The sequence below is a fragment of the Hermetia illucens genome, chromosome 7, assembly GCF_905115235.1.
Source record: "Hermetia illucens chromosome 7, iHerIll2.2.curated.20191125, whole genome shotgun sequence".
In the NCBI taxonomy this organism is placed as follows: domain Eukaryota; kingdom Metazoa; phylum Arthropoda; class Insecta; order Diptera; family Stratiomyidae; genus Hermetia; species Hermetia illucens.
Window position 1 is genome coordinate 10,850,336 of NC_051855.1, and position 25,159 is coordinate 10,875,494.

Sequence of the window (25,159 nt, forward strand, 5' to 3'; positions counted from 1 at the left end):
CTACCATAGATATTGCCCTTACAGACTTTTCGGGCTGGGTCATCCTCATCTATACGGATTGAGTGATCCCCCCACCGTAATCTATTGAGTTCGATTTTATCCACAACTTGACAGTCATGGTATCGCTCATAGATTTCGTCGTTATGTAGGCTACAGAATCGTCCATCCTCATGTAGAGGGCCAAAAATTCTTCGGAGGATTCTTCTCTCGAACGCGGCCAAGAGTTCGCAGATCTTCTTGCTAAGAACCCAAGTATCCGAGGAATACATGAGGACTGCCGAGATCATTGTCTTGTACAGTAAAGAGCTTTGACACTATAGTGAGACGTTTCGACCGTAACCTGAAATAGGCTCTGTTGGCTGAAAACAACCATGCGCGGATTTCATCATCGTAGCTTTTATTGATTGTAATTTTCGACCCTAGCTAGAAGAAATTGTCAATGGTCTCAAAGTTGTATTCTCCTATCCTTATCCTTCCTGTTTGACCAGTGCGGTTTGATGTTGTTGGTTTATTCGTCTTCGCTGCTGACGTTGCCACCATATGTTTTGTCTTGCCTTCATTGATGTGTAGCCCAAGATCTAGCCCCAATGGCCGCCTGCTCGATTTGGATGAAGGCAGTTTGTACGTCTTGGGTGGTTCTTCCCATGATATCGATATCGTCAGCATAGACCAGTAGTTGGGTGGACTTAAAGAGGATCGTACCTCTTGCATTTACCTCAGCATCACGGATCACCTTCTCCAGGGCCAGGTTGAAGAGGACGCATGATAGGGCATCCCCTTGTCTTAGACCGTTGTTGACGTTGCATGATATCGAGAGTTATCCTGTTGCTTTTATCTGGCCCCGCACATTGGTCAGGGTCAGCCTAGTCAGTCTTATCAATTTCGTGGGGATATCGAATTTTCTGATGGCTATGTACAGTTTTACCCTGACTAAGCTGTCATAGGCGATGAAAAGATGATGCAACTGATGCCATTTTCCAGCAGTTTTTCCATCGCTTGCCGCAGAGAGAAAATTTGATTTGTTGCTGATTTGCCTGGAGTGAAGCGTCTTTGGTATGGACCAATGATGTTGTGGGCGTATGGGGCTATCCGGCCTAGCATGATAGTGGAGAATATCTTATAGATGGTACTCAGCAACGTGATATCTCTCTTTTTATGTATGACACAGATAATGCCTCGTTGCCAATCGTCAGGCATTGATTTGCTGTCCCATACCTTGAGCACAAGTTGATGAACCACTTGTTGTAATTGGTCGCCTCCATATTTAACCAATTCGGCTGTAATTCCATCGGCTCCTGGCGACTTATGATTTTTTAACCGATGAATTGCACGGACTGTTTCTCCTAAACTTGGTGGTGGCAGTATTTGTCCGTGGTCTTCAGTTGGCGGGACCTCCAACTCGCCGATGTTCTGGTTGTTCAGTAGCTCATCAAAGTACTCAACCCATCGCTCCAATATGTCCACTCTGTCGGAAATCAAATTCCCTCTCCTCCTCGGCAGGATGAGCATCGAGGTGTACAGGACTTCATCTTGCTGACTTATTGGTAAAACTTGCGCGCCTGGTGCGGTTGCTCCTTCTACTTTTCAAGTTCACAGGACTTGTTGGTTCTCCCGGGCTTCCTTTTTCCGTCTGTGAAGTCGGTTCTCCGCTCGACGGAGTTCGTGATTAGTCTCTGCGCGTGCCTACGTTATTTGAGAATGCAACATAACTCGGTCTTCCGTGCTGTACCTGGCTTACATTCGTCGTCAAACCAGCCGTTCCGATTCCTTTTGCGGCTGGGGCCAAGTATGTTTGTGGCCGTATCCATGATAACGTTCTTCAGGTGATTGTGAAGATCATTTGTTGATGCTTCATCTCCAGAGGTGGCGGCGTTCGATCAACACGTGGTCAACTTGGTTGAAAGTGGCCCCGTCTGGAGAGGCCCACGTATGTTTGTGGATCGCTTTCCGCGCAAACCAGGTACTTCCAACAACCATTTCGTGTGACCCTGCTAATTGAATAATCCGCAGTCCGTTATCATTTGTTTTTTCGTGTAAGCTATGGGAGCCAACGTATCGCCTGAATACGGGCTCCTTCCCTACTTGGCCGCCCTGAGGTTGTGGGGCTTTTACCCCCCAAAACTAGCTTTCACCAAGCTATGACTAAGATTTCCCCGCCCACAATTTTCCTTGAAAATATCAGTTTCGCATTTACAGAAAGAGAACCTTGTGATCAACCACAATACCTTTAGTGTTTCTGGCTTGCTTAAAAATTAGTGTCCTTAAGAAGTTTGTCCTTTATGTTAATAAGTCATTTGGCTTTACTCTTTTCAGTTGTCTCGTATACTTGAGATATTTGTCAATTTTTGCTGCTCTCACCTCACTAACCATCTTTATTCTCAGATCCCTATGCACATCCTCATTTCGAATGAACCAGGGTGCATCTAAAACTGAGCACTTTGTTCTGGAACGTTTGTATGACTTTCAATTTTGTTTCGTAGCCATAGCCTCAGAGCTGTAGGCCAAATGTCCATATGGGCCTTGGATCCTAGTAAATTAGCAAGTTGTTGTCGACGGTTAACGAAAAGTCAGTAGATCTGTCAGTATCTGGCCCTAAACTTTTTCTTCCTTCCTTTTTAGGATGTGTGTTTTCCAGCTGAGCGTCGTACCTGAATATTTATCCTAATTCGCCTGCAACACGCCTTGCCCGTTGATGAAGACTTTAACGGGACTCACTTTTTTGTTAGTTGAAGCTGGACGCTTCAGGTATGGAAGGTTTTGTTTCTTTCTTACATAAAAATATTTTATTTTTAGATTTTTCGGTTGGGTGGTTCTGAGAATAGACCCTTGAAAGAAGTGACCACTTTTGGCACATGCCGTCCTTCCTTTTGCATTAGATGTCAAAACTAAGATCGATTTTGAAAAGTACTAATCGAGACCTTTAATTTGGTACCCCACATGACTGATTCGGTGAAAAAAAAATTGCTCCCTCTTTTTCATGTATGGAGACCCCCTCTCCTTTCAGTTTCGCGTACAACCATGTAGCTCACTTCATGCACGGGCGTACAAAATTGTCACCTACTCACCAAATTTAATGTAACAGTTTCGAAGAAAAATGCGTCGGACAGACAAACGGGCAGAGAGGCAGACAAACGAACAGAGAGACAAACAAACAGACAGACAGACAGGCAGACCTGGGAGTAACATTCAACTCAAGGCTTTAAAGCTTACTGGGCAAAAAGCAGCGACCATCAGCTCGACATTAGCAAGGAGGATGCTTCCAAATATACGGGGCCCGAAACACAGTCGAGAGAGAGAGAGAGAGTCCTCAACTCGGTTCTTTTATACACGGCACCAGAAAATCGCAGGCAGTTCCAAGCTGCATATCGGCTAAGTGCTCTCCCCACATGCTCCGCCTACCGGACAACATCGTATGAGACAGACTGCGCAACTGCGGGGATGATTCCAGTGGATGTGTAGCCTTAGCAAGCACACTGAGCGGATGAGGTTTGGCTGCGTGGCAAACAGCACGGGACTAGGCGAAGAATTATCGATGGACATACAGGCTAATCCCGAACATAAGGATGTGGACTACACGAAACCATAACGAGACGAGTAACGAATTGACTCAATTCTTAACCGGACATGGTACGCCTATAGGTTTGGTTTGGGTGAATCACCAAGTTGTCCTACATGCCGTTTTGCTCCCAGCTCCTTTTGCGGCTGGGGCCAAGTATGTTTGTGGCCGGTATCAATGATAACGTTCTTCAGGTGGTTGTGAAGATCATTTGTTGATGCTTCATCTCCAGAATCTCTGTTGACTGCGGTTATTGCGGCATCCATTTGCCTCTTATAGGTGTCGCGGAGGGGTGTTTTGTGGATGGCTTCAGTATTCACTCTCACCTGATTGTCAAGGGGGATTGTAGGTGGTGTCGTAATTCGAACTCGGAACACCATGCCAACGAGATAGTAATCCGAGTCAATATCGGCCCCCCTACATGTTCTGACATCCTGTGTGGAGTTGCCAAATCTCCCATCAGGCGCGTCCCTTCGTGCGGAGAAGGGAATGCTCGGCGAATGTGTCATGGCCATGCACATGCATGCATCCGGAGATGTGCGTGTATGGGCATGTTTATGCGCAGGCCGGGTAGGTGGGAAGTAAACGCCCACCCGTGGATAAAAATTAGCTATGGGAAGGATACCCAGAAATAAAACCAAACATGGAGGAGTAGAAGAAGAATGAAGTTACGGTGCAGGGCTTCGGAAACCCAGTACCGGCGGTTTTTGGGAGTGAGCAAGCGGGCTCCCGGCCGTCGATATCCAACGACCGCAGTGCCTCAGTAGTGGGAACCTTGGCTACTGTGGCATCTAATGTTACAAGCGTACGGGAGGAACTTGAACTGGCTCCAGTCATGGTTCCGTTCAGAAGGAGCTCGATTTTTCGCAGATCCCCTCCCACACGGACACAAGCCCCCACGATCGCTACCCGCAGTGGGAAGCGTATAGCGGGAGTCTTCGATGAGGAAGAATCACTGACACCGACACACGAGCGATGTTTTGGGCAATGATCAGTCTGGAGCTGCCTTTACTGCCCTCGGTAAAAAGATCATGGAGCTGAGTGAGTTTATAAAGGAGCGCAGGAACATTCACCAAAATATAGGGGCCATGATAAGAGGCATCCGTTTGACGTACGGCAAGGCCCATGACGAACGAGTAGGGCAGGCAGGTAGGGTAGGCGCCGATTGAAAAAGTGAACCAGGCAACACAAGTAAAGCCGGTTTAAAACACAAAAGGGGAGAAACCGGGGAAGAGGCTGCGCGAGAAGCTGAATGAAAAGAAATTATCGGAGGAGGTGATTTTCATTTCCAAACGGGGCGAAGGATCATACGCCGACATTCTCAGGAAAGTGAAGGCAGACCCCGAACTCACCAATTTGGGAGACAACGTCAGCCGCATTAGACGGTCGCAGAAGGGAGATCTTATGTTGGAACTTAAGAAATCCAAGGATGTAACCGCGGACAAATTCTTAAGCCAAATCGGGAAGACTTCAGGGCAGGAAGCCGACATAAGAGCTAGCAGGCCGGAGATCACTATAATCTGCAAAGATATAGATGAAATCACGACGAAGGAGGAGGTTCGCGAAGCGTTGGAGAAACAGTTCGATCTTGCCGGACTACAAGAGTCAGTGGTGAAAACGCTAAGAAAAGCCTATGGGGGAACACAAACCGCCATCATCAGCCTACCAGTGGAGAACGCACTCAAACTGTTAGCAGCAGGGAGAGTGAGAATAGGCTGGGTTATGTGTCGCCTTAGGGAACAGGTGGCGTTAAAACGGTGCTTTAGATGCCTTGGCTTTGGTCACATTGCGAAGTCATACACTAACCCAAATGACAGGTCAAAGCAATGCAGAAGATGCGGAGTGGAAGGCCATATCAGCAAGGACTGCGGAGCTGACCCAAATTGTCTACTGTGCAAAGGAAAGGAGGGTGTGGACCATCGGCACATTGCGGGCAGCATCAGGTGCCCGGAATACAGGACAGCCCTTAGCACAAATCGCAGATGAGGTTGATACAAATCGAGTATGAGCGGATGCTTGCTGCTCTTGTTTTGGATGCAAGAGGACATTGGCCGATCATAATGGGAGGCGATTTCAATGCGTGGGCTCTTGAATGGGGTAGCCGGATAACTAATGTCAGGGGACGTGTTCTCCTCGAAGCATTCGCGGAGCTAGACGTGGTACTGGCGAATTTTGGGTCTTCGTACACTTTCCGGGGAAGGGGCCTGGGGTCTATAGTGGACCTGACATACGTGAGTGCCACTTTAGCCAGTAGAATCGCTTGGCATGCCAGTGAGGACTATATTCACAGCGACCACCAGGCAGTCTGCATAGAGATCAAGGGCGGATCGAGCTCGAAAAAGAGTTTTCGCAGAATGCCGGGTGGTATGCTTGGCTGGACAGTGAAAGCTTTCGAGGGGGACACGTTTTCCGCGGTGACATATCCCTGAATGGTACGGCTGGAGAGAAAGCCACCCAGATCACCCGATGGGTGACGGAAGCTTGCGATTGCTCCCCAGTAGGCAACCCAAACTACTGGTGGAACAACGAAATCGCAAGTTTGCGAGCCGCATGTTTTCGGGCAAGGAGGCTTTGCCAGAGGCTCAGGGGAAAACCCGGTGGCGACGGTCGAGACGAGGCACACAAGCAATTACGTGGCCGCCTAAAGGAAGCCATTCGGAGGAGCAAAAAGAACTGCTTTAAACAGCTATGCGACCATGCCGACATAAGCCCTTGGGGCGAGGCTTACAGAGTGGTGATGAAAACCTGACCTGTCCGCGCCTCCTGAAACAGATTGTTACCACTCTGTTCCCTCACCACGAAAATAGAGGAAGGCAAATTTTTGTCCAGCTAAATGACGGTATAATACCGCCTGTAACTGTGGAGGAGCTGCGGGAAATATGTGGTAGGTTCGGTGACAACAAGGCCCCAGGTTTGGATGGTATCCCCAACCGAGCTTTGAAACTGGCAGTGAAGACTAGGCCCGAACTTTTCGCCAACACCTTCGAGGCGTGCTTAAAAAAAGGAATATTCCCTGCCCAGTGGAAAAAGCAAAAGTTGGTGTTGCTTCCGAAGCCTGCAAACCACCTGGGAACCCAGCGTCTTATCGTCCTATCTGTCTGTTGGATACAATGGGGAAGATGATGGAGAGAGTCATCTACAACAGACTGCTGCCTATCATCGAAGCCAGCAATGGTTTGTCGGAACGCCAGTTTGGTTTCCGACGCGCCCACTCTACGGTGGACGCAATTGGTATGATGGTAAACCTGGCAAAAGGTGCACTGATTTCTGGCGGCTGCTGTGCCGTGGTGGCGTTGGATGTCAAAACCGCACTGGAATAGAATTAAACGGGCGTTGGCTGACATAGGTGTCCCCGGATATTTAGCGAATTTGGTGGAAAATTACCTCTCAGAGAGGACTCTCTGGTACGGGACGGATGAGGGCCCCAAAGAGTACATTGTCACAGCCGGGGTACCACAGGGATCGGTACTTGGTCCCCTGTTGTGGAATATCATGTATAATGGGGTGCTTGCTCTTCCCGTCCCAGAGGGGACTACGATTGTCGGCTTTGCTGATGACCTAGCTGTGGTTGTTGCAGCAAAACATCCAGAAGATGTGGAGGTTTACGCAACAGAAACAGTGAGAGCGGTAAAGTCCTGGCTAGAAAAGGCCGAGCTGACCTTGGCGGACGCGAAAACGGAAGCGGTCTTAATAACGAAACGCAGGAAAAATAACACTGTAAAAGTGGAGGTCGGTGGACATACGGTCGTATCAAAGCCGGCTATCAAATACCTGGGGGTAATAATTGACACCAAATTGAGTTTTAGGGAACACCTAGAGTATGCATGCCAAAAGACAGCCGGTGCCACCACATTCTGACATTCTGGCCAAAGAAATGAGTGTCCTGTACAATGCAAGACATATGGAGGGGAGGAGGTAAGGTCAGAGTCGCTTCATCTCTGACAACGCAGATGGGACGAGTCTGCGAAAGGTCGGCGGACGCACAGGCTCATTCCCAACATTAGGGTGTGGCTTGAGCGAAAACATGGGGAGACCAACTATCACATTACCCAGTTCCTCACGGGGCACGGTGGTTGCTACAGGCAGTATCTGCACCGCTTTGGGTTGGATGATTTTCCGAACTGTCCCAGATGCGATGGCATACCGAAGGGTCCAGAGCATGTGATGTTTCACTGCACACGATTCGCGATGGAGAGAAGGAGCTTAAACCAGGTGCTGGGCAGGAGCGGGACCCCGGAGAGCTTGGTTACTGAGATGCTGGAGTCCGAGGAAAAGTGGCTTGCGGTTGGCTCCGCAATCATCCAAATGCAGGAGGAGTTGCTGAAGGAACAAAGAAGGAGAAAAGCTGCAAATAGGAGAAGGATGAGTGCCTAAGCAACTAAATATGTTCTGACGTTCATCAAGGCTCAGAGGTGGCGACGATCAATCAACACGTGGTCAATTTGGTTGAAAGTGGTCCCGTCTGGAGCGGCCCACGTATGTTTGTGAACCGCTTTCCGCGCAAACCATTGGTATCCCTTCCTTGTTTTACACAGATTAATTGTCAATTAATTTTTCCGATTTTTAATTGTCAGTTGCAAGGTTTGAATAACGAATGAAAGTTGAAAGATTTAGTTGCTTTCAACTTTTCCTCTGTCGCACTTATCTAATGCACAGGTCACAGTACATCTAATATTAGATACGTGTACCATCGCACAGGTACGATTGCAAGTTGTAGGTTAACAGTACATTCAGGACGAACATGGAGCGCGTCACACGGCTGCATACATGTTAGTCTCTCTTGAACCACACGACCGATTGGAGGTACATTTGCGGACCGTCTACGCATGTGTGGATTGAATGCCTTGTCTGAAGATTGTTGGAAAATAGGACGGAGGGTGTAGGTGAAGGTATGTAGTATGTATTGTTGTTTATATCATGTGCATTCGTTTGATATATGACTTTGAAATCGGGCCACTAACGCGCGCTAAGTGCACATCGAAAAAAAGCAAGGAAAGGTGCACTTTAATGTCCCAAGGTGGTGGTTTTGAGGTATCTGGACCATCCACACGTCCAACTTTAATCGATACTAAATGCATTTTTACTATATGTTGGCTATACAAAATGAGGTGCATATGCACGTTGACTGCTGTTAGGTAATCTACACATATATTGATGTATGTGGGCTTTGAAGGGGATTCGTGGCATCCATACTAGGGTGAAATTTGGAGGACGTTTGGTTTGCTATCATGACAGCGGGGGATAGGTAGGTGACATTTCATGCAAGAAGTGAATGTACTTGACTTTCTTCTGAATACTTTCTTTCAAGTATTTCCACTAGGCCATGGATGAATCGACAATTAATATTAGATATTTTACGGCCTGAGTTTTTAATTTGAATTACATATACACATTCAAAATAATTTTTGGAAAGAGGCAAGTGTATGTACTTGCAGTTAACATGGCTTTAGCAAGCGCTTTGCAGTGCTTCCTAGTCATTCAAGCTTTGAACCTCCAAAGTAGAGGGTGTCCTAAAAAACAAACGTTATATAGCGCCGATGTGCGCTGATAGCACTTCACCTAGAGTTTTCTCTAGGTTCCTCCTTTCTTCCATGAACCTAGGACACTGGAAGAAAACGTGCGCTGGGTCTTCTGGGAGCCCGCAATTTGGACAATTAGGTGCGGTGTCCAATTTAAACCGGTGCAGGTATTGACGGTACCCTCCATGGCCGGTGAGAAACTGGGTGAGATTATAATTGATCTCCCCATGCTTTCTCTCCAGCCACTTCCCGATGGAAGGGATTAACCTGTAAGTCCAACGACCCTTTTCTGACTGGTCCCATCGCTGTTGCCATCTGCTTATGGATCTCTCCCTTTCGGCTTTTTTCACCAGAGATAAGGAAGAGATGGACCTGGTGTTATAAATGTTCATCATTTCGGTTGCCGGGATGTCAATCGGCATCATTCCCGAGATGATGTACGCTGCATCGTGTGAGACGGTCCTGAATGCAGAATAAACCCTTAGGGATGTTCTTCTGTAAACCGTACTCAGTTTATGTGTATTCCCTAAAACCTGCAGTGCTTTTCCCCAAACTGATAGAACTCACCACCCTGGCTATGATCAGCCTGCAAGTATGCCGCTCCTACGTTCGGCATCGTCCTTGCGAGAGCCATACTCGTAGTGCATGCTTCTTCGCAAGTATGCTCTATGTGCTGCTTAAAATTAAGTTTTCCGTCTATCATCACCCCCAATTATTTGATGGCCGGCTTGGAAGTGATGATCCGATTCCCGGCGTAATTTCTTTTGCGGCGCTTGATCGATCCTACCTATTGCCCTCTGAGCCGTTCATCTGGCTCTGTGGCAAATCTATCGAAGGCTGGCAAGTTAACTATTCCACCAATAATTGGATCTTCTAGTGGAGAATGAGCATCTCCTAGGCATCGACGCGTCACATGCACTGGAGATGCTTTGTGTAACATGAAGGGCTCTATCCGTGGAGATGCCTGCTTTGCTAGGCAGGTCTAGCCACACTTCCATGAATGTTTGCTCATCCATCGCTTTTGCAAACCGTCCTGGTGTTCTTTTGGATTTCGGCTTCCGAGGTGTGGGTCTCCTACCTTGTGGCTCCGTCCTTGGTTCAAAGGTGGTCGCTGTACGTGAAGTCCTCGCTAAGTTGCCACGACATGTCACGTGCCAGCGCAGGGCTGAAAAAAGTCAGATCTACAATTGAACCAGTTCCCCTTTCCGATAAGTGTTTATATCGCCTTCGTTGGCCAGAACTACATCTAACTGGGCAAATGTTTCTAATAAGCATCGCCCCCTTGCGTTAGTCTCTTTGCTGCCCCAATGGATAGCCCACGCATTAAAGTCACCGGCTACCACCTGTGGACCTCGTCCTTTTGCGTTTTGAACAAGATCATCTAACAGTTCTTCAAACACATGAAGTGTGAGGCTCGGTGGAGGGTAGCAGCTGTATACGAATATGCCGCTTATTTTCGCCCACACAAAGCCACTAGCCGCTCGATGCATGCTATATTGTATGGCTTGACGACCGCACGCCCATATCGTCGCTCCACCAGTCGAATCTGTGACCCATACACTACCGTGTAGATTTCTGTACGGTTCACTAATGATAGCAACCTCCATCGCGGGTTCGTAAGTGGTCTGCGCAAGCAAATCTTGTGCGACCCTGCAATGAGTAAGGTTTATTTGTATCAACCTCATTTTTTCACAGCAGTTAACGCCTTGCTAAATTCCGGGCATTTACCACTTCCGGAAATATGTCGGTTATCCCGTCCCTCCTTTTTTTCACACAAAATGCATTTGGGGTCTCCACTGCACTACTTGGCAATATGTCCTTTCTCCCCACACCTTCGACATCGATCGGACCGACGTTCCTACTTTAGGCACTTTGGGCCTTTCTGAACTTTTAGTTCCGTTTGGACTGGTCAAGACCCCTTTTTTCCTTTTTGAGGCCTGTTGATTCCCCAAAGCTTCCCCCTCCTTGTCTCGCACTCTTTTACTTGAGCGAAGGTCGGTGACTTTGTGCTTGGGTGTCACTTGGGTCGCTTGTGACACTGTTGAGGCTGGGATGTCCGGCGTTTCTTTAGGCTTTCTTATTTCTTCCTGTGACCTATTGTAAAGCACCCTGATGGCTCTTACCATGTTCTTAATGGGTTTGTGCACGTTGTGCTTGTCCTTGATGAATTCGGACAGCTTAATATTTTAGTCGCAAGCTGCATAAAAGGTAGTTCCTTTGGGTCAGGGGCTCTGTTCTCGGTGAGTCTTGGCCAGATTACTCCTTTTACTGACTCCTTCACATTTTTCAGTTGCTGAGCTCCCATGAGCTTTCTCTTTTGCCGGCTTTGATATTGGAGGAGATCGTAAAATTCATGAGCTTCTCCTGAATGGATCTATTTGCTGCTGCTGGAATACCTCTTGATCAGATCCGATGGGTGTCGAAATCGCCTTTTTTGGCCAGCTATCTCCTTTTAGCCCATCATTCTTTGCCTTTGCAATTGGTGTTCTTGGCAGAGTTGTGCTTCGTTTGAACACCTCCTCCTCCAAATGTGATGCTGATGTAAATGCAAGAGGTATGATCCTCTTTAAGTCCACCCAACTACTGGCCTATGCTGACGATATCGACATCATGGGAAGAACCACCCGAGACGTACAAACTACCTTCATCCAGATCGAGCAGGCGGCCATCAGGGCGAGATCTTAGGCTGCACAATAATAAAGGCATTTATAAAATATATGGTGGGAACGTCAGCACCGAAGACGAATCAACTAACAAGATCAAACCGCATTGGTCAAAAAGGAAGGATAAGGATAGGAGAATACAACTTTGAGACCGTTGACACAATGACGAAATCTATGAGCGATACCATGGCCGTCCGGTTGTGGATAAAATCCGGTTCAACAGGTTACGGTGGGCGGGTCACTTCATCCGTAGGGATGAGGATGATCCCACCCGGAAAGTCTATAAGGGTAGAAGAAGAAGACGAGGCAGACGCTGCCTAAGATGGAGCGATGGCGTAGGTCAGGACGCTAGACAGCTTTTAGGGATATCGAATTGGTGGAGCTCGGCGCAAAACCGGGATGTCTGGAGTACCTTATTAAGGCAGGCCTAGACCGGATACCGGTTGTTGCGCCGTTGATGATGATGATGTTTGCCTTTCAGTGATGACATTACCGACCTGTAGGCATCACCCCATGAATCAGAGTCAGCTCCGCTTGAAATGTTCGGATTTGCTCTTCGAGATAGCTACTTGCTATTTTTTCTTCGCGTTCTTGTATTGCATGTGTAACTCTACGAATTCAGGTTGATTTCTTCTGCGCTGGGAGCATCTCCTAGCTCTGAGGCAGTTTTTTTGACATTCCTCAATTTCTGCATTCCACCAGAAATTGGGATTTCGTCTTCGGAAAGCACTAGCCGAGGCATAGAGGCATGGCATGCCCGCTGTAATTTTTCCGCGACCTGTAAAGATTTTGGATCATTGATCCCAACTGTGTGAATGCATCAGTCTCATTCACAGAATTAACTCCAATGCTGCTGCTCCTTTGATTCGACATCTGTCTGTCTGTCCATCACACACATTTTTCTCGGAGACGGTTATAGAGATTGACGCCAAATTCGTAGAAAGGTGGGAGTTGTGAACGCTCACGCATGCAGTGAGTTACATCCTTTTACGTTGAATTTAAGGGTTGAGGCGTTGAATAAAGGGTGGTGTAATTTTTTTCATCAAATGTAGCCATGTCGGATATCAGATGAAAGGTCTCGATTAGTAGTTCCCGAAGCCGGTCTTAGTTTTGAGATTTATTGGAAAGGTGGGGAGTGCGGGGGGTCGAAATTGATCATTTTTTTAACGGGCCCATTCTTAGAAACTATCTAATCGAAAAATCTGGGGCTGCTCACAGTTTCAGAAGAACATCAAACAGAGTCATTGTTCCAAACTCTGCTCTTTAAACCGAACTTGGAACCGGCATGTTATGTAAATAGCATGGCGGAGTTATTAGGAAACAGGTTAAGATACGATATTCTCTACATTCAAGTTACTAGTAGTATAATAGATGTAGATACAAAATGTGCGCAATATATTACCAAATTCAGTTGTATCTTTTTATTTCTTTATTTTCAGTCAAAAGAGCTAAATACATTGGTCCACAAGCACTTCAGTTCAATACGTATGTTACTTTAAAGCTACAAAACGTTAAATCCACAACAGTAACAGTCAAAGGACAAGAACCATGCTGGGAACAAGACTTTCTTTTGTAAGTAAATTTAATTAAATTATTTTTATTTTATTAAATTTTATTTTTATTATTATTAAATTTAATTAAATAAAAGCAAAATATTAAAAATGTGGGGAAAATAACCACCTTGAATTTCTGTTTGAGAAAAAAAATAAAAATTAATTAATCTAATTTTTATTTGCTTGAATTTTTGAATTTGCTGTTTTTTTTTATATTTGTGACAATTTTTTATTCACATAACTAGAATGCCAAGTATCCGTACACTCTGTGTTAGCGTGAATATTTGTAGTAAATATGAATTGTATCTGAAATATTGCAATCTATGTAAATATAAACTATATGTGGACTTGTATATCATTGTATCTACTTGTGCTTCAAAACTTTTTTTTATTCAATTTGATACAATTGCCTGAATGCTATCTTTATTGATTAATTTAGTCTAAATTTTCTCTTTATAAAATGTCTTGTCTTGCTTGAACGTTTGAGATTTATATTATTTTTATGGGAAATATTTTTCATTTCAATTATACGTTAAAAGATATAACACACCGAAGAGACCTGGTTGTCAACTAGGTTGCACGTCTGGTGGTAAGTTGCGATTGGTCCCTCAAGTCTCATTCTGGAAAAACGTTGCTTTCAGTGATAAAACTAAATCTGAAATATTTCGCAAAAAAAACCATCACAAATGCGGAGATCCAGCTCTCGCCGAACATCATCATCATCATCAACGGACCAACAACCGGTATCCTGTCTAGGCCTGCCTTAATAAGGAACTCCAGACATCCCGGTTTTGCGCCGAGGTCCACCAAAGCTGTCTGGCGTCCTGACCTACGCCATCGCTCCATCTCAGGCAGGGTCTGCCTCGTCTTCCTTTTCTACCGTAGATATTGCCCTTATAGTCTATCCGGGCTGGAGTATCCTTATCCATATGGATTAAGTGACCCACCCACCGTAACCTATTGAGCCGAATTTTATCCATAACTAGACGGTCATGGTATCGCTCATAGACTTCGTCGTTATCTGGGCTACGGAATCGTCCATCCTCATGCAGGGGGCGAAAAATTCTTCGGAGGATTTTCGAAGGAGGAGTTTTCGGAGTTTTTGAAAACAGATTTAGCCAATGCTACTGATACCCCAATTGCTGGTTCCGGTCCATAGGGGCATAGGGGAGATTGACCCCTCTTTCGCTAAAGCGTCCGATATTTCATTTCCTTCTATGCCACAGTGACCAGGTACCCAGCATAGTTCCACCGTATTGAATCTAGACATAGAGTTCAAACGGTTTCTGCATTCCTGAACGATTTTCGAGGTGATCAAAGGACTGCTCAATGCCCTCAGTGCAGCTTGACTGTCACTGCAGATTGCGATGCGCCTGCCCTTCAACCGCTCGTCAATCACCCAGTTTGCCACCCTTAGGATCGCATAAACTTCGGCTTGAAAAACGGTGGCATATTGTCCCAAAGGAAAAGCCCACTTCTCGTTTTTATTCGAGAGGTAGACTCCGTCTCCAGAATCCTCTTCTGTTTTTGAGCCATCGGTGTAGAAGACTTCCGTATATCCCGCCACGCATTCCTCTGGGTCTTCCCAGTCCTTTCTACGCTTCAGGGTAACTACATATCTTCTACCAAACAGATGTATGGAGACACGAGAATCTGAAAGCATTGTAAGAACTGGATTCAGTCTTCCCAGTAACTCTTCCAATGCTTTGTGCCCCCCACACCCGTTGTTTTCCCATAGATCTAATCGAATTAGCCTATGAGCTGCTCTCATTGCAGTGCTTTGAATAAATATATCCAGTGGCTGCAAATTGAGTAGTGCATTCAGAGTTGCGCCGGATGTCGTGCTCATGGCACCAGTGATTCCCAGACAAACAGTTCTTTGCAGTGCGCCTAGTTTACGGTGAAAACCTTTTTGTCTCACCTTACCCCACCACACTGCGGATGCATATACAAACATCGGCCTAATGATGACAACGTATATCCACATTACCACATGAGGCCTGAGTCTCCATGTCGAGCCAAAGGTCCGTCTGCACAGCCCATAAGCTGTGAGAGCTCGTTTCATCTTTACCTCTACATGTTTGTTCCAAAGAAGTTGTTTATCTAGAGTGACCCCCAGATATTTCACTTCTTCGGAGAGTTGAAGGGTAGTACCCCTCATCTCAGGGAGACAAAGTCCATCCAGTTTTCTCCTTTTTGTGAATAAAACCATTGTAGTTTTATTTGGATTAACTGACAAACCATGTCTAAGGCACCAGCTGTCTATCAAATCAACGGCACGCTGTATATTCCTACACACCGTACCAAGATTCCGATCAACAGCAAGTACAGCCACGTCATCAGCATAAGCTTGAGCGTGTATTGGCAAATTTTGCAGTTCACATAGCAGTGAGTCGATCAGCATACTCCACAGAAGCGGCGAAAGCACACCTTCTTGGGGGCAGCCCTTCGTTGCTTCCGTAGTCAGGTAGCGATCGACCCCTACCTCAGCGCACAACAATCTTTGCGTTAGCATAGCATGGATCCACTTAATTAAAACATCATCAACACCATGCGCTCTGGCGGCATCACAAAGTTTTTGAAAAGGCGCACAGTCAAAAGCCCCTTCAATGTCCACGAACACCCCCATCGCGTACTCACCATTCAAAGTTGCATCCTCTGTCTTTGTGACCAAAGAATGAAGAGCAGACTCACAGGACTTTCCACGTTGGTAAGCATGTTGGTTTTCACTAAGTGGGTGCGACCTAAGTGCCTTTCCACGAATGTGACGCTCCACCAGTCTCTCCAAACCTTTCAGCAAGAATGAAGTCAAGCTGATCTGTCTGAAGTTCTTTGGATTAGAATAGTCATCTTGCCCAGGTTTCGGTATGAAAACTACCTTAACCTGTTGCCAAGAAGAAGGCACGTAGCCCAGAGCAAGACATCCTCGAAAAATATTTCTTAGAGGTCGCTCTAAATGCTCCATACCCCCCTTTAGCATTGCCGGATAGATGTCATCCATGCCAGGTGCTTTGAAATGTTCAAAGAACAGTATGGCAGCTCTCACCTTTTTATGGGTGACAACCGCTTTCGCAGTGTTCCAGTTCCCCTTGCAATACTTGCGTGAAGAACCGTCAACTCTCCCCCTACCACTTCTCTCACCCGTTCTCCCGGGTGGTGTACTTCCAGGAGAGTCTGTACTGAGTCCAGTCTGGAGCTCGTGAAAGTACCGTCGGGTTTTCTAAGAGAATCCAACTTGGCCGGCTCATCCTTTTTGAGGACTCTGCATAGCCTTGAAGCCTCCCTTTCGCCTTCCAGTTCCTCACAGTACGCTCTAAAGGAGTCTCGTTTCGAGCACCTAACGAGCCTCTTATATTCACATTGTGAGTTCCTGAGATTTAACCAGTCTTCGTCCTTGTTACTTTTGCAAGCACGGTTTAGAAGTCGCCTGGTTGATTTCTTGAGTTTATGCAGTTCTCGGTTCCACCAAGGAACCGTTTTACCGCTTTGGCCTCGGGAAATACGACAAGCCTCTTCATAGCACTCTAAAAGTGTGCAATTCAGAGTTTTCAATTCATCTTCCAGCACCAAAGGAGTCCTTAGTCGCCTAGGGAACTGTACTTTATTGCCAAGAAGTTCATTGAACTTTGCCCAATCCGTTTTCCTAGGGTTCCGTCTTTGTACTGCAGACTGTTCGCCCGCAATAGTCAGATTGAATTCTAGATATCGGTGATCTGACAGTGAGACCTCGTCTAGCACTCGCCAGTGTGTAATCAGCTCTAACAATTTTGGGGTACATATTGTTAGGTCAATTACTTCGCTTCGCTTCTCGGTCCCACGAACGTAGGGGCGCACCCTACGTTTGCAGTCATAAGACCAGCTGAAGTGATGAAATCAAATAGCTTCTCCCCTCCTGGATTGCATTTGCTACTGCCCCCAACAAATATGTTGAGCATTCGCATCGCAACCTATTAAGAGTTCGAGACCACTTGATTCTGCATACGCCACCAGATCCCTAAGTTCTTGCGTCGGTGGAGGATACAAAGAATCATAGGGTAAATAAGCGGAGGCAACTATGATGTTTTTCCTCTCGTCATTTATCTGGTACCGTAGCTAAGTCCTGGGAACAATATTGTCTCAGCATAGTTGCCTCTAACCGTCTTGACATCAGGACGTAAGCTCTCGGTCTTATGGATCTTTCGTCGTAGAAGATCCTAGCCCCCTTTACTGATCCAATGCAACAGATTCTGTTAAATTGAACCCACGGTTCTTGCACCAGAAAGATATTGGGGAAATCCTGCAGCTTTGTCATTCTCGCTGCCAACAGGTAGGAGGGAGCTTTGGCATGCTGCAGGTTGATTTGACCGATCTTTATGTTTTTCGACATAAACTTAGTCTATTGTCTTATGGAAAACAGAAGCGTATGCGGCGTATGACGGGGTTTCCCTCACATATACCGCCAGAGACTCGATCCCCTCGTGATTAATTTCTCTGAGAAAAGCCGTACTTGGGAGTACCGCAATTCCCATGTTCTTATCCACGAAAGATCTCATCTCATCCCGCAGATCATTCGTCTATTTTCCGCTTAGCACCTTAATTGGTTTGCGGTGCTGGATGAAGGCAGTTTGTACGTCTCGGGTGGTTCTCCCATGATGTCAATATCGCCAGCATAGACCAGTAGTTGGGTGGACTTAAAGAGGATCGTACCTCTTGCCGTTACCTCAGCATCACGGATCACTTGCTCGAGGGCCAGGTTAAAGAGGACGCATGATAGGGCACCCCCCCCATCGTGGTTACCAATTCACATTTCGCCCTCAGACCTATACTACCCTTTGACCGCATGAATCAATTACCGAGAATATTCCGGATGCTTGCTTCCCACCAGGCTTCCTATAAAGCAATTTTGAAGTATCATTTGCTCAGTGATTCCATCAAGATTCGTTACCATTAATCTGAATTGAATCTTTAAGGAAAGAACAGCTGCGCAATGTCTATAGTTATGACAGATGCTGCCACGTACTTGCACCAACTTGCAACCATGTGCTCGCTACCAGATGGGCGCGCACCAATGCACTACATTACATACACGGCACTAACACACAGCCCTTATGGGTGGAATTTTGCTCGCGTAACTTCCGTCGCGGTCGATCATGTGCAAGACTTTTCCGTCACCATAAATTGTGAAAGAATGCGCTGGGCGTTGAATCTCCTGTGTATATTCTTTTTGGGTTTGAGTTTTGGATCCTTGGCTGCTGGAGAGGAATTTTTATTTTTGATTCAAGACTGCTTCGCTTTGCGACGCGAAAGGCCTTGGTTTTTGACAGCGGGGAGATAGCGATGGCGAGCTAGACAACCAATATCACATATAATTCGTGGGAGTCTGTTTTGACTGTTAGAGGTCGTGCAATTGGATATCAAGTTTTGCGTAAGTGCTTACTAGGAAAAGTGCGGGTCAGTCTAACGGTGACAGTGATGAATATGGTGCAGGTTCCGCGTCCTTAGTCCTAATTAGGTACTAGCACTGATGAAGGACCCTCGTGGTCTCCGAAACAATTGTATTTGGAAGTAAAATAAAAAAACTTAAATAGTTCTGCGAGTCAGAATTGGTTTGCAGGCGACGGACAAGTTGAAATTTTGTTTAAAGTTTAAAGATGTCGCCTGGGTACCTATTAGAGTTTGTATACACTGGAATTATGAAGTACATATTTAAACAGGTTTAATTTTAGTCTTTTATAAAGTTGATTCATTTAATTACTTTAAAATGTCACTCCTCTTCGATCAACAAGTTACATTGCCATAAATGTGTCATTTTTAAGGTTTTGTGTGTTGTTTTTCTTTTTTGTTTGAGGCGGTGGAAATCTCCCAAAGACACTGATCTGAACACGCCTGTGCGTGGGATTCTTACCCACTAAAACCACCCCCGACTCCCCCCAAGCCCCGTGGAACTACCATACGATATTACATCACGGGGCGGAGTCAGCTCATTTTAGCTTGGTGTGCGTTATTCTAGTCTCCTCTGCCTTTCGAAGTTTGCTCTGGATTAATGCGACCATGGAGTTGATCGCATCCTAGTCTTCCTGACATGCTAGCATTTTTCGCATCAGATTTTCTGGTATGAGCACTTCTCCTTGAGTCTCGTCTAGGTTCTTTCTTTCCTCCACAAACCTTAGACAGTGGAAGAATACATGCTCTGGGTCCTCTGGGACTCCATCGCAGTTTGAACAGTCGGGTGAGGTATCCAGTTTAAACCTGAACAGGCACTGGCGATATCCTCCTTGCCCCGTAAGAAACTGGGTAAGATTATAATTAATCTCACTGTGCCGTCTCTCCAACCACTTCCTGATGGCAGGGATGAGCCTGTGTGTCCACCGACCCTTTCCTGAGCGCTCCCAATGCTTTTGCCATCTATTTAGAGATCTCTCTCTTTCGGCATTCTTCGTCTGCGATAAAGGAGAGACAGACTTCGCATAGTATATATTCGTCATCTCATCTGCCAAGATGTCAATGGGCATCATTCCAGATAGGACGAATATTGGATCCTCTGAGATAGTCCTGAATGCCGAGCACACCCTTAGGGCTGTTCTTCTGTAGACTGAACTCAGTTTGTTACCGTTAAATGTAACCTGCAATGTATTTTCCCAAACTGGAGCTGCATAGAACAGGATCGAACTCACTACCCTAGCTATAAATAACCTGGAAACATGTCGTGGCCCTTCCACGTTCCTTGCCAGGGCGTCACTTGCAGTGGATGCTTCCATTTTTTCCACCGCAAGTGTCAGACTAGAACTCTCTAGTCAACCCTTAAGAGCACTGATCGCTTCGCGTGAGTATAACTCAGCTTCTTCGAGATGCTTTGCGACCACAACTTGCGCTATATCCTCAGCGTAGCCCACCACCATGACTTTCCCTGGAAGGGGGGCAGGAGCACTAACTTCTGTCAATTCCATGATGCAGGAAATATCCCCTCGGACATGCACGTTTCGAAATACTCAGGGAACATGTTCGGTCTGGATTCCATGGCAAGCTTAAGGGCCCTATTCGGAGTGCCATCCAGACTTGGAGTTTTGCTATCCCCTATCCTAGCGCAGATCTCCAGCAGTTCGTCACTGGTAACTGGCGGTATTGCGGTCACATTCAGAGTTCGCTGGAAGCTGATTGTGCCGTCCTCTTGTTGGGGGAATAACTCCTGGATAATTTTTAACAAGAGTGAAGGGCACATGACCTGCAGAGATGATCGGCTTCTAAATCATCCCATCACGATTTTATAGGCGGTCCCTCAATGGGTTTACGTCTGTCTGCCTATCTGTCCGTCACACATATTTTCCTCGGAGATGGTTATAGCGATTGACACCAAAGTTGGTGAAAAGGTGGGAACTGTGAACGCTCATGCATACAGTGAGTTACATCCTTTTACGTTGAATTAAGGGAGAGGCGCATGTAAATTTTTTTTCCACCAAATATAGTCATGTGGGGTATCAAATGAAAGGTCTCGGTTAGTACTTTCCGAAGCCGGTTTTAGTTTTGACATTTGTTGGAAATGTGGGAAGTACGGGAGGTTGAAAGTGATTATTTCTTTAACGCGCCCATTCTTAGAAACTAGCTAACCGAAAAATTTGAAAAAATCAGGAGGCTGCCACTATATGGTACCTAGGCTCAGGTGTGCACAGGTGTGTTGCGGACATCAGTGTATGTCTAGACCTACTTTAGTGAGGAACTCCGGACATCCCAGTTTTGTGCCGAGGTCCATCAATTCGATATCCCTAAAAGCTGTCTGGTGTCCTGACCTACGTCATCGTTCCATCTCAGGCAGGGTCTGCCTTGTCTTGCCTCGTGAATGCATGGTTTTGGAAAATTCGTCAAAATATCGGTTTATAATTCTTACGATCTTCATATGTAATAATAATTCAGATCCAAATTGAAGGTATGGATTCGGACGACATAAGTAACAACACCTGTGACCATTGTTAAATCTAAGTTACTGGGGGAGTTTGGCGATTGGGTCTTGTCCAGAAGAATTGTTTCCCTTGAACTTGACATGAGGTCGAATGTAATTTCAAGGCCATATCAAAAGTTTTTTGTTGTTTGTTGTTGCCAGGCATCAACATGGAAGCCTTCAATAAATAGTTGACTAATGGGTGCTTAGCTCGCTAAAAAGGAATGCAAGCGGTACATCCTTCATGATGTTGTAGATTATGTCAAGAGGAAACACATAACACCTACGTACAGAATACTAAACAGTGCCGAGTACACCAGCCGTCATAACTCCGTCTGCGAAATTTTCCAAAAAGACCCTGTGTTGAAATATAATTTAGTGGCAAACTACCAATCTTTACTATAAGGATACTCCGAGGAGAATCCTTGACAATGATCCCTCTTTTGCTTGGAGGCACAGTCCGTATCCGCATGTTACCGTCACTAGTCATTTCGTCCACAAGAGGAGGAACTTCACCGGATAGGATACGGTTAAGAACAATGGTGAAGTGTCCTTTTTACCTCCTCAGTTGTTCAGTATCCAAAGACTTGCGATCACATGCAAGCTCTTTTGTAATGCGGTATCATCATCATCAACCACGCAACAGCCGGTATTCGGTCTAGGCTTGCCTTAATAAGGAACTCCAAACATCCCGATTTTGCGCCGAGGTCCACCAATACGATATCCCTAAAATGTGTTTGGCGTCCTGACCTACGCTATCGCTCCATCCATTCATGTTAGGCAGGGTCTGCCTTCTTCTTCTTCTACGATAGATATTGCCCTTATAGACTCTCCGGGGTGGATCATCCTCATCCATACGGATTAAGTGACCCGCCCACCGTAACCTTTTGGCTAGGATTTTATCCACAACGAAACGATCATGGTATCACTCATAGATTGCGTTGTTATGTACGCTACGGAATCGTCCATCTTCATGTAGGGGGTAAAAAATTCTTAGGAGGATTTTTCTCTCTCTGCTTAGTGGTGGCAGCGTTTGTTCGTCCTCAGTTGGCGGGACCTCCAACTCGCCCATGTTCTGGTTATTCAGCAGGTCAGCAAACTACTAAACCCGTCGCTCCAATATGCCCATTCTGTCGAAAATCAGATTTCCCTCTTTGTCTCGGCAGGATCAGCGTCAAGGTGTGTAAGGCTTCATCCTGCTGACTTGTTGGTAAGACTTCCGCGCCTGGCGTGGTTGCTCCCTGTACTTTTCGAATTCACAGACTTATTGGTTCTCCCAGGTTTCCTTTTTTCGTGTGCAAAGTCGGTTCTCCGCTCGACGGAGTTTTTGGTAAGTCTCTGCGCGTGCCTGCGTTCTTTGAGAATGCAGCATTACTTGGTATACGGCATTCTTCCGTTCCGTTGCTGGCTTAAATTCGTCTTTGAATCAACCGTTCCTCTCGGGGTGGAGCCAAGTATGTTTGTTGCCGTATCAATGATAACGTTCTTTAGGTGGTTGTGAAGACCATTTGTTAACGTTTCATCTCCAGGACATCTGTTAGCAGCGGTTATTGCGGCATCCATTTGACCCTTATAGATGTTGCGGAGGGCTGTGTTGTGAATGGTTTTAGTATTCACTCTCGCTTGATTGTCAGAGGGGATTGTAGATGGGGTCGTAATTCGAGCTCGGAAAACTGTGCCAACGGGATAGTGCTCCGAGTGTATATTCCCCCCCCCCCCCCCCCTATATGTTCTTACATTCATCAAGGCTGAGAAGTAGCGGCGTTCGATCCGCACGCGGTAAATTCGGTTGAAAATGGTCCCGTCTGTAGCGGCTGTTTGTAGATTGCTTTCCGCGCAAACCGGGTACTTCCAACAACCATTTCGTACGATACTACCAACTGAATAATCCAGAGTTCGTTATCATTGGTATCCCTATTTAAGGTATGGGAGCCGACGTATCGCCCTGAAAACCTCCGTCCATACCTGACTGTTGAAATCTCCATGATTTTGGCATCGTACTTGGGACAGGCTTAGAGGGTCTGCTCAACTGTCTGGTAAAAGGTATCCTCGTCTGACTCTCGGTCCCCTCTGTAAGGGCGTGGACGTTAATGAGGCTCATGTTTCTAAATTTGCCTTGTAAACCAAGACTGCCTAGCCTTTCCCTTATGTTTTGAACGCTGATAAGAGCAGGTTTCATTTTTTTGGCTAACTAGGAAATCTACTTCCCAGCACATGGTTTACTGGATGGCTGCTATAGTCTATGGTGTAGTGCTTCTTCTCCAGCAATGCTATTACCTCAGCCTTATATTGGAACTGGGCATCGCCTAACTGCTAAACAGCATTCGGTCTGTACAGGGAGCGCACGTTCCGTGAGAAAGTGGCCAAATGGTTTTTTTGTTGTGGTTGCTGGGGTCATCATTTTAAAATCTATCCTGCCGAGCCTTCTTCCGTGACTTCGTAACCTCGGTTTTTCACGTGGGGTTGTCAGCCCTACCCAACCCCCAGCTTGGAGGACCAGTTGGTACAATTTGTCCCCTTTTTAGGCGCGGGAGACTCGCCTTCATTCTTCTCCTTCTGGAGTTTTTTATGAAGAAAGAATTTCCAGCGATCCTAGCGGTTTGGTAGTAGAACTGTCGGTGTTGGTTCAGCAGGCGTTTCCCAGGTTTTATGCTCCATCGTGGGTATCAATATACGTTTCGCCCTGGGACCTATACTATACCCTTTGACCTCCTGGGATTAATGGGATTAGCCCCGCTGAAAACGCTCGATCTAAGGACTGGAATAGTCCAGTATAGACATGGAGATGCAAAAATTTGTCATCCTTGCAATTTGTTCTATAGGCCGAAGGGTCCTGTCCGGTGACAGATCACTCTAGATTTTGACGTGTTTCGATTTACGTTATATATGTCTCTGTAGTTTCGAATCACCGCGTTACTACTAAGTGTTTGCGACAATCGGAGATACAGATCTCTCTAAAATACATTATCGCTGTCAAACGAGCTCTTGGACGTTGCCTTCAACGCATTCTGAGGCTGGTCACCCCTCGGTTCGGTGGGAGTTCAAGAGCTTTTTTGACTGTAGATATAAATTTCATGCATGTACTGCAAATATTATCGTTTTATGTATGGCTTCAATTCTATCTTTGTGTCCTAATTTTATTTGTCATTCCGTCTATACGAGGTTCATCTTTGATTTGCGCCTTCTAAATTCCTTTTGAGCAAGTCAGGAATATTCGAAAATCCTAGGGACGAAAAAAAAAGGTTTTCTATGCTATTTTCAGATGAATTTCCTCGTATAAACGCTGTGAATTAATTACAATCTTTTAGTTATAGTTACAATTAGCAACTAACTGGTATTGTATTCGTAATTGTTCTTGCTGTTGTGCTTTTAGTGTGAGTGTTAGCTTCATCACATTTCTTTAATATAAGAAACCAACAAAAATCTAAAATTGTTCAGTATTTTAAGTTAAGAAAAGTCGTTATCATAATTAAAAAAAAAACGACCTCCATCCCTTAGCGAAACAAACAATGTGAACAGTGGTCTTTTGGTTGAAGTTTGGAACAAGGGAATGATTTGGGATCGGGCACTAGGCTACCAGTTGATACCACTTGAAACCATCCCTTATAATATCATCGACGACGATATATTACCAGATGATGAATTCGAAGACTGTGATAGTACTAGTACAGCAGCGCATCAGCAGCTTTTAATACGTAATAATCAGTCTAACGGAGTTAAGTATAATCAACCTCAATATCAACAGCAAAGTCAGCAATTTCATGGGCAAGATCAACACCGTCAGCAACAATTACAACAGGGACAATGGTATCCCATCGATATGGATTTAATATTAATGGATGGCGAGGTGTCTGGAACGAAAAATCCAACAGGTCATATGATTTTACTCGACTGTCGCTTTGAATTACCATTCGGTATGGATTTCAATAACTCCCTATATTTGTATATGTCTATGT

The 25,159-nt window shown here is 45.8% G+C and overlaps 1 protein-coding gene across 16 annotated transcripts in view; it reads left to right on the plus strand.

The window, feature by feature from the left end:
* Window positions 1-25,159, plus strand: part of LOC119660950 (protein unc-13 homolog B) — a 241,664-nt gene that overhangs the window by 28,668 nt on the left and 187,837 nt on the right. For 13 of the 16 annotated variants that reach the window (XM_038069982.1, XM_038069979.1, XM_038069973.1 and 10 more), the window contains 2 exons: window positions 13,178-13,310; window positions 24,702-25,117. In XM_038069982.1, the coding sequence (XP_037925910.1) occupies window positions 24,754-25,117 (364 nt within the window). In that variant the 5' untranslated portion in view covers window positions 13,178-13,310; window positions 24,702-24,753. Of the gene's footprint in view, window positions 1-8,335; window positions 8,446-13,177; window positions 13,311-24,701; window positions 25,118-25,159 lie in introns of those variants that run through there. The other 3 variants (XM_038069980.1, XM_038069987.1, XM_038069985.1) reach the window with 3 other exon arrangements.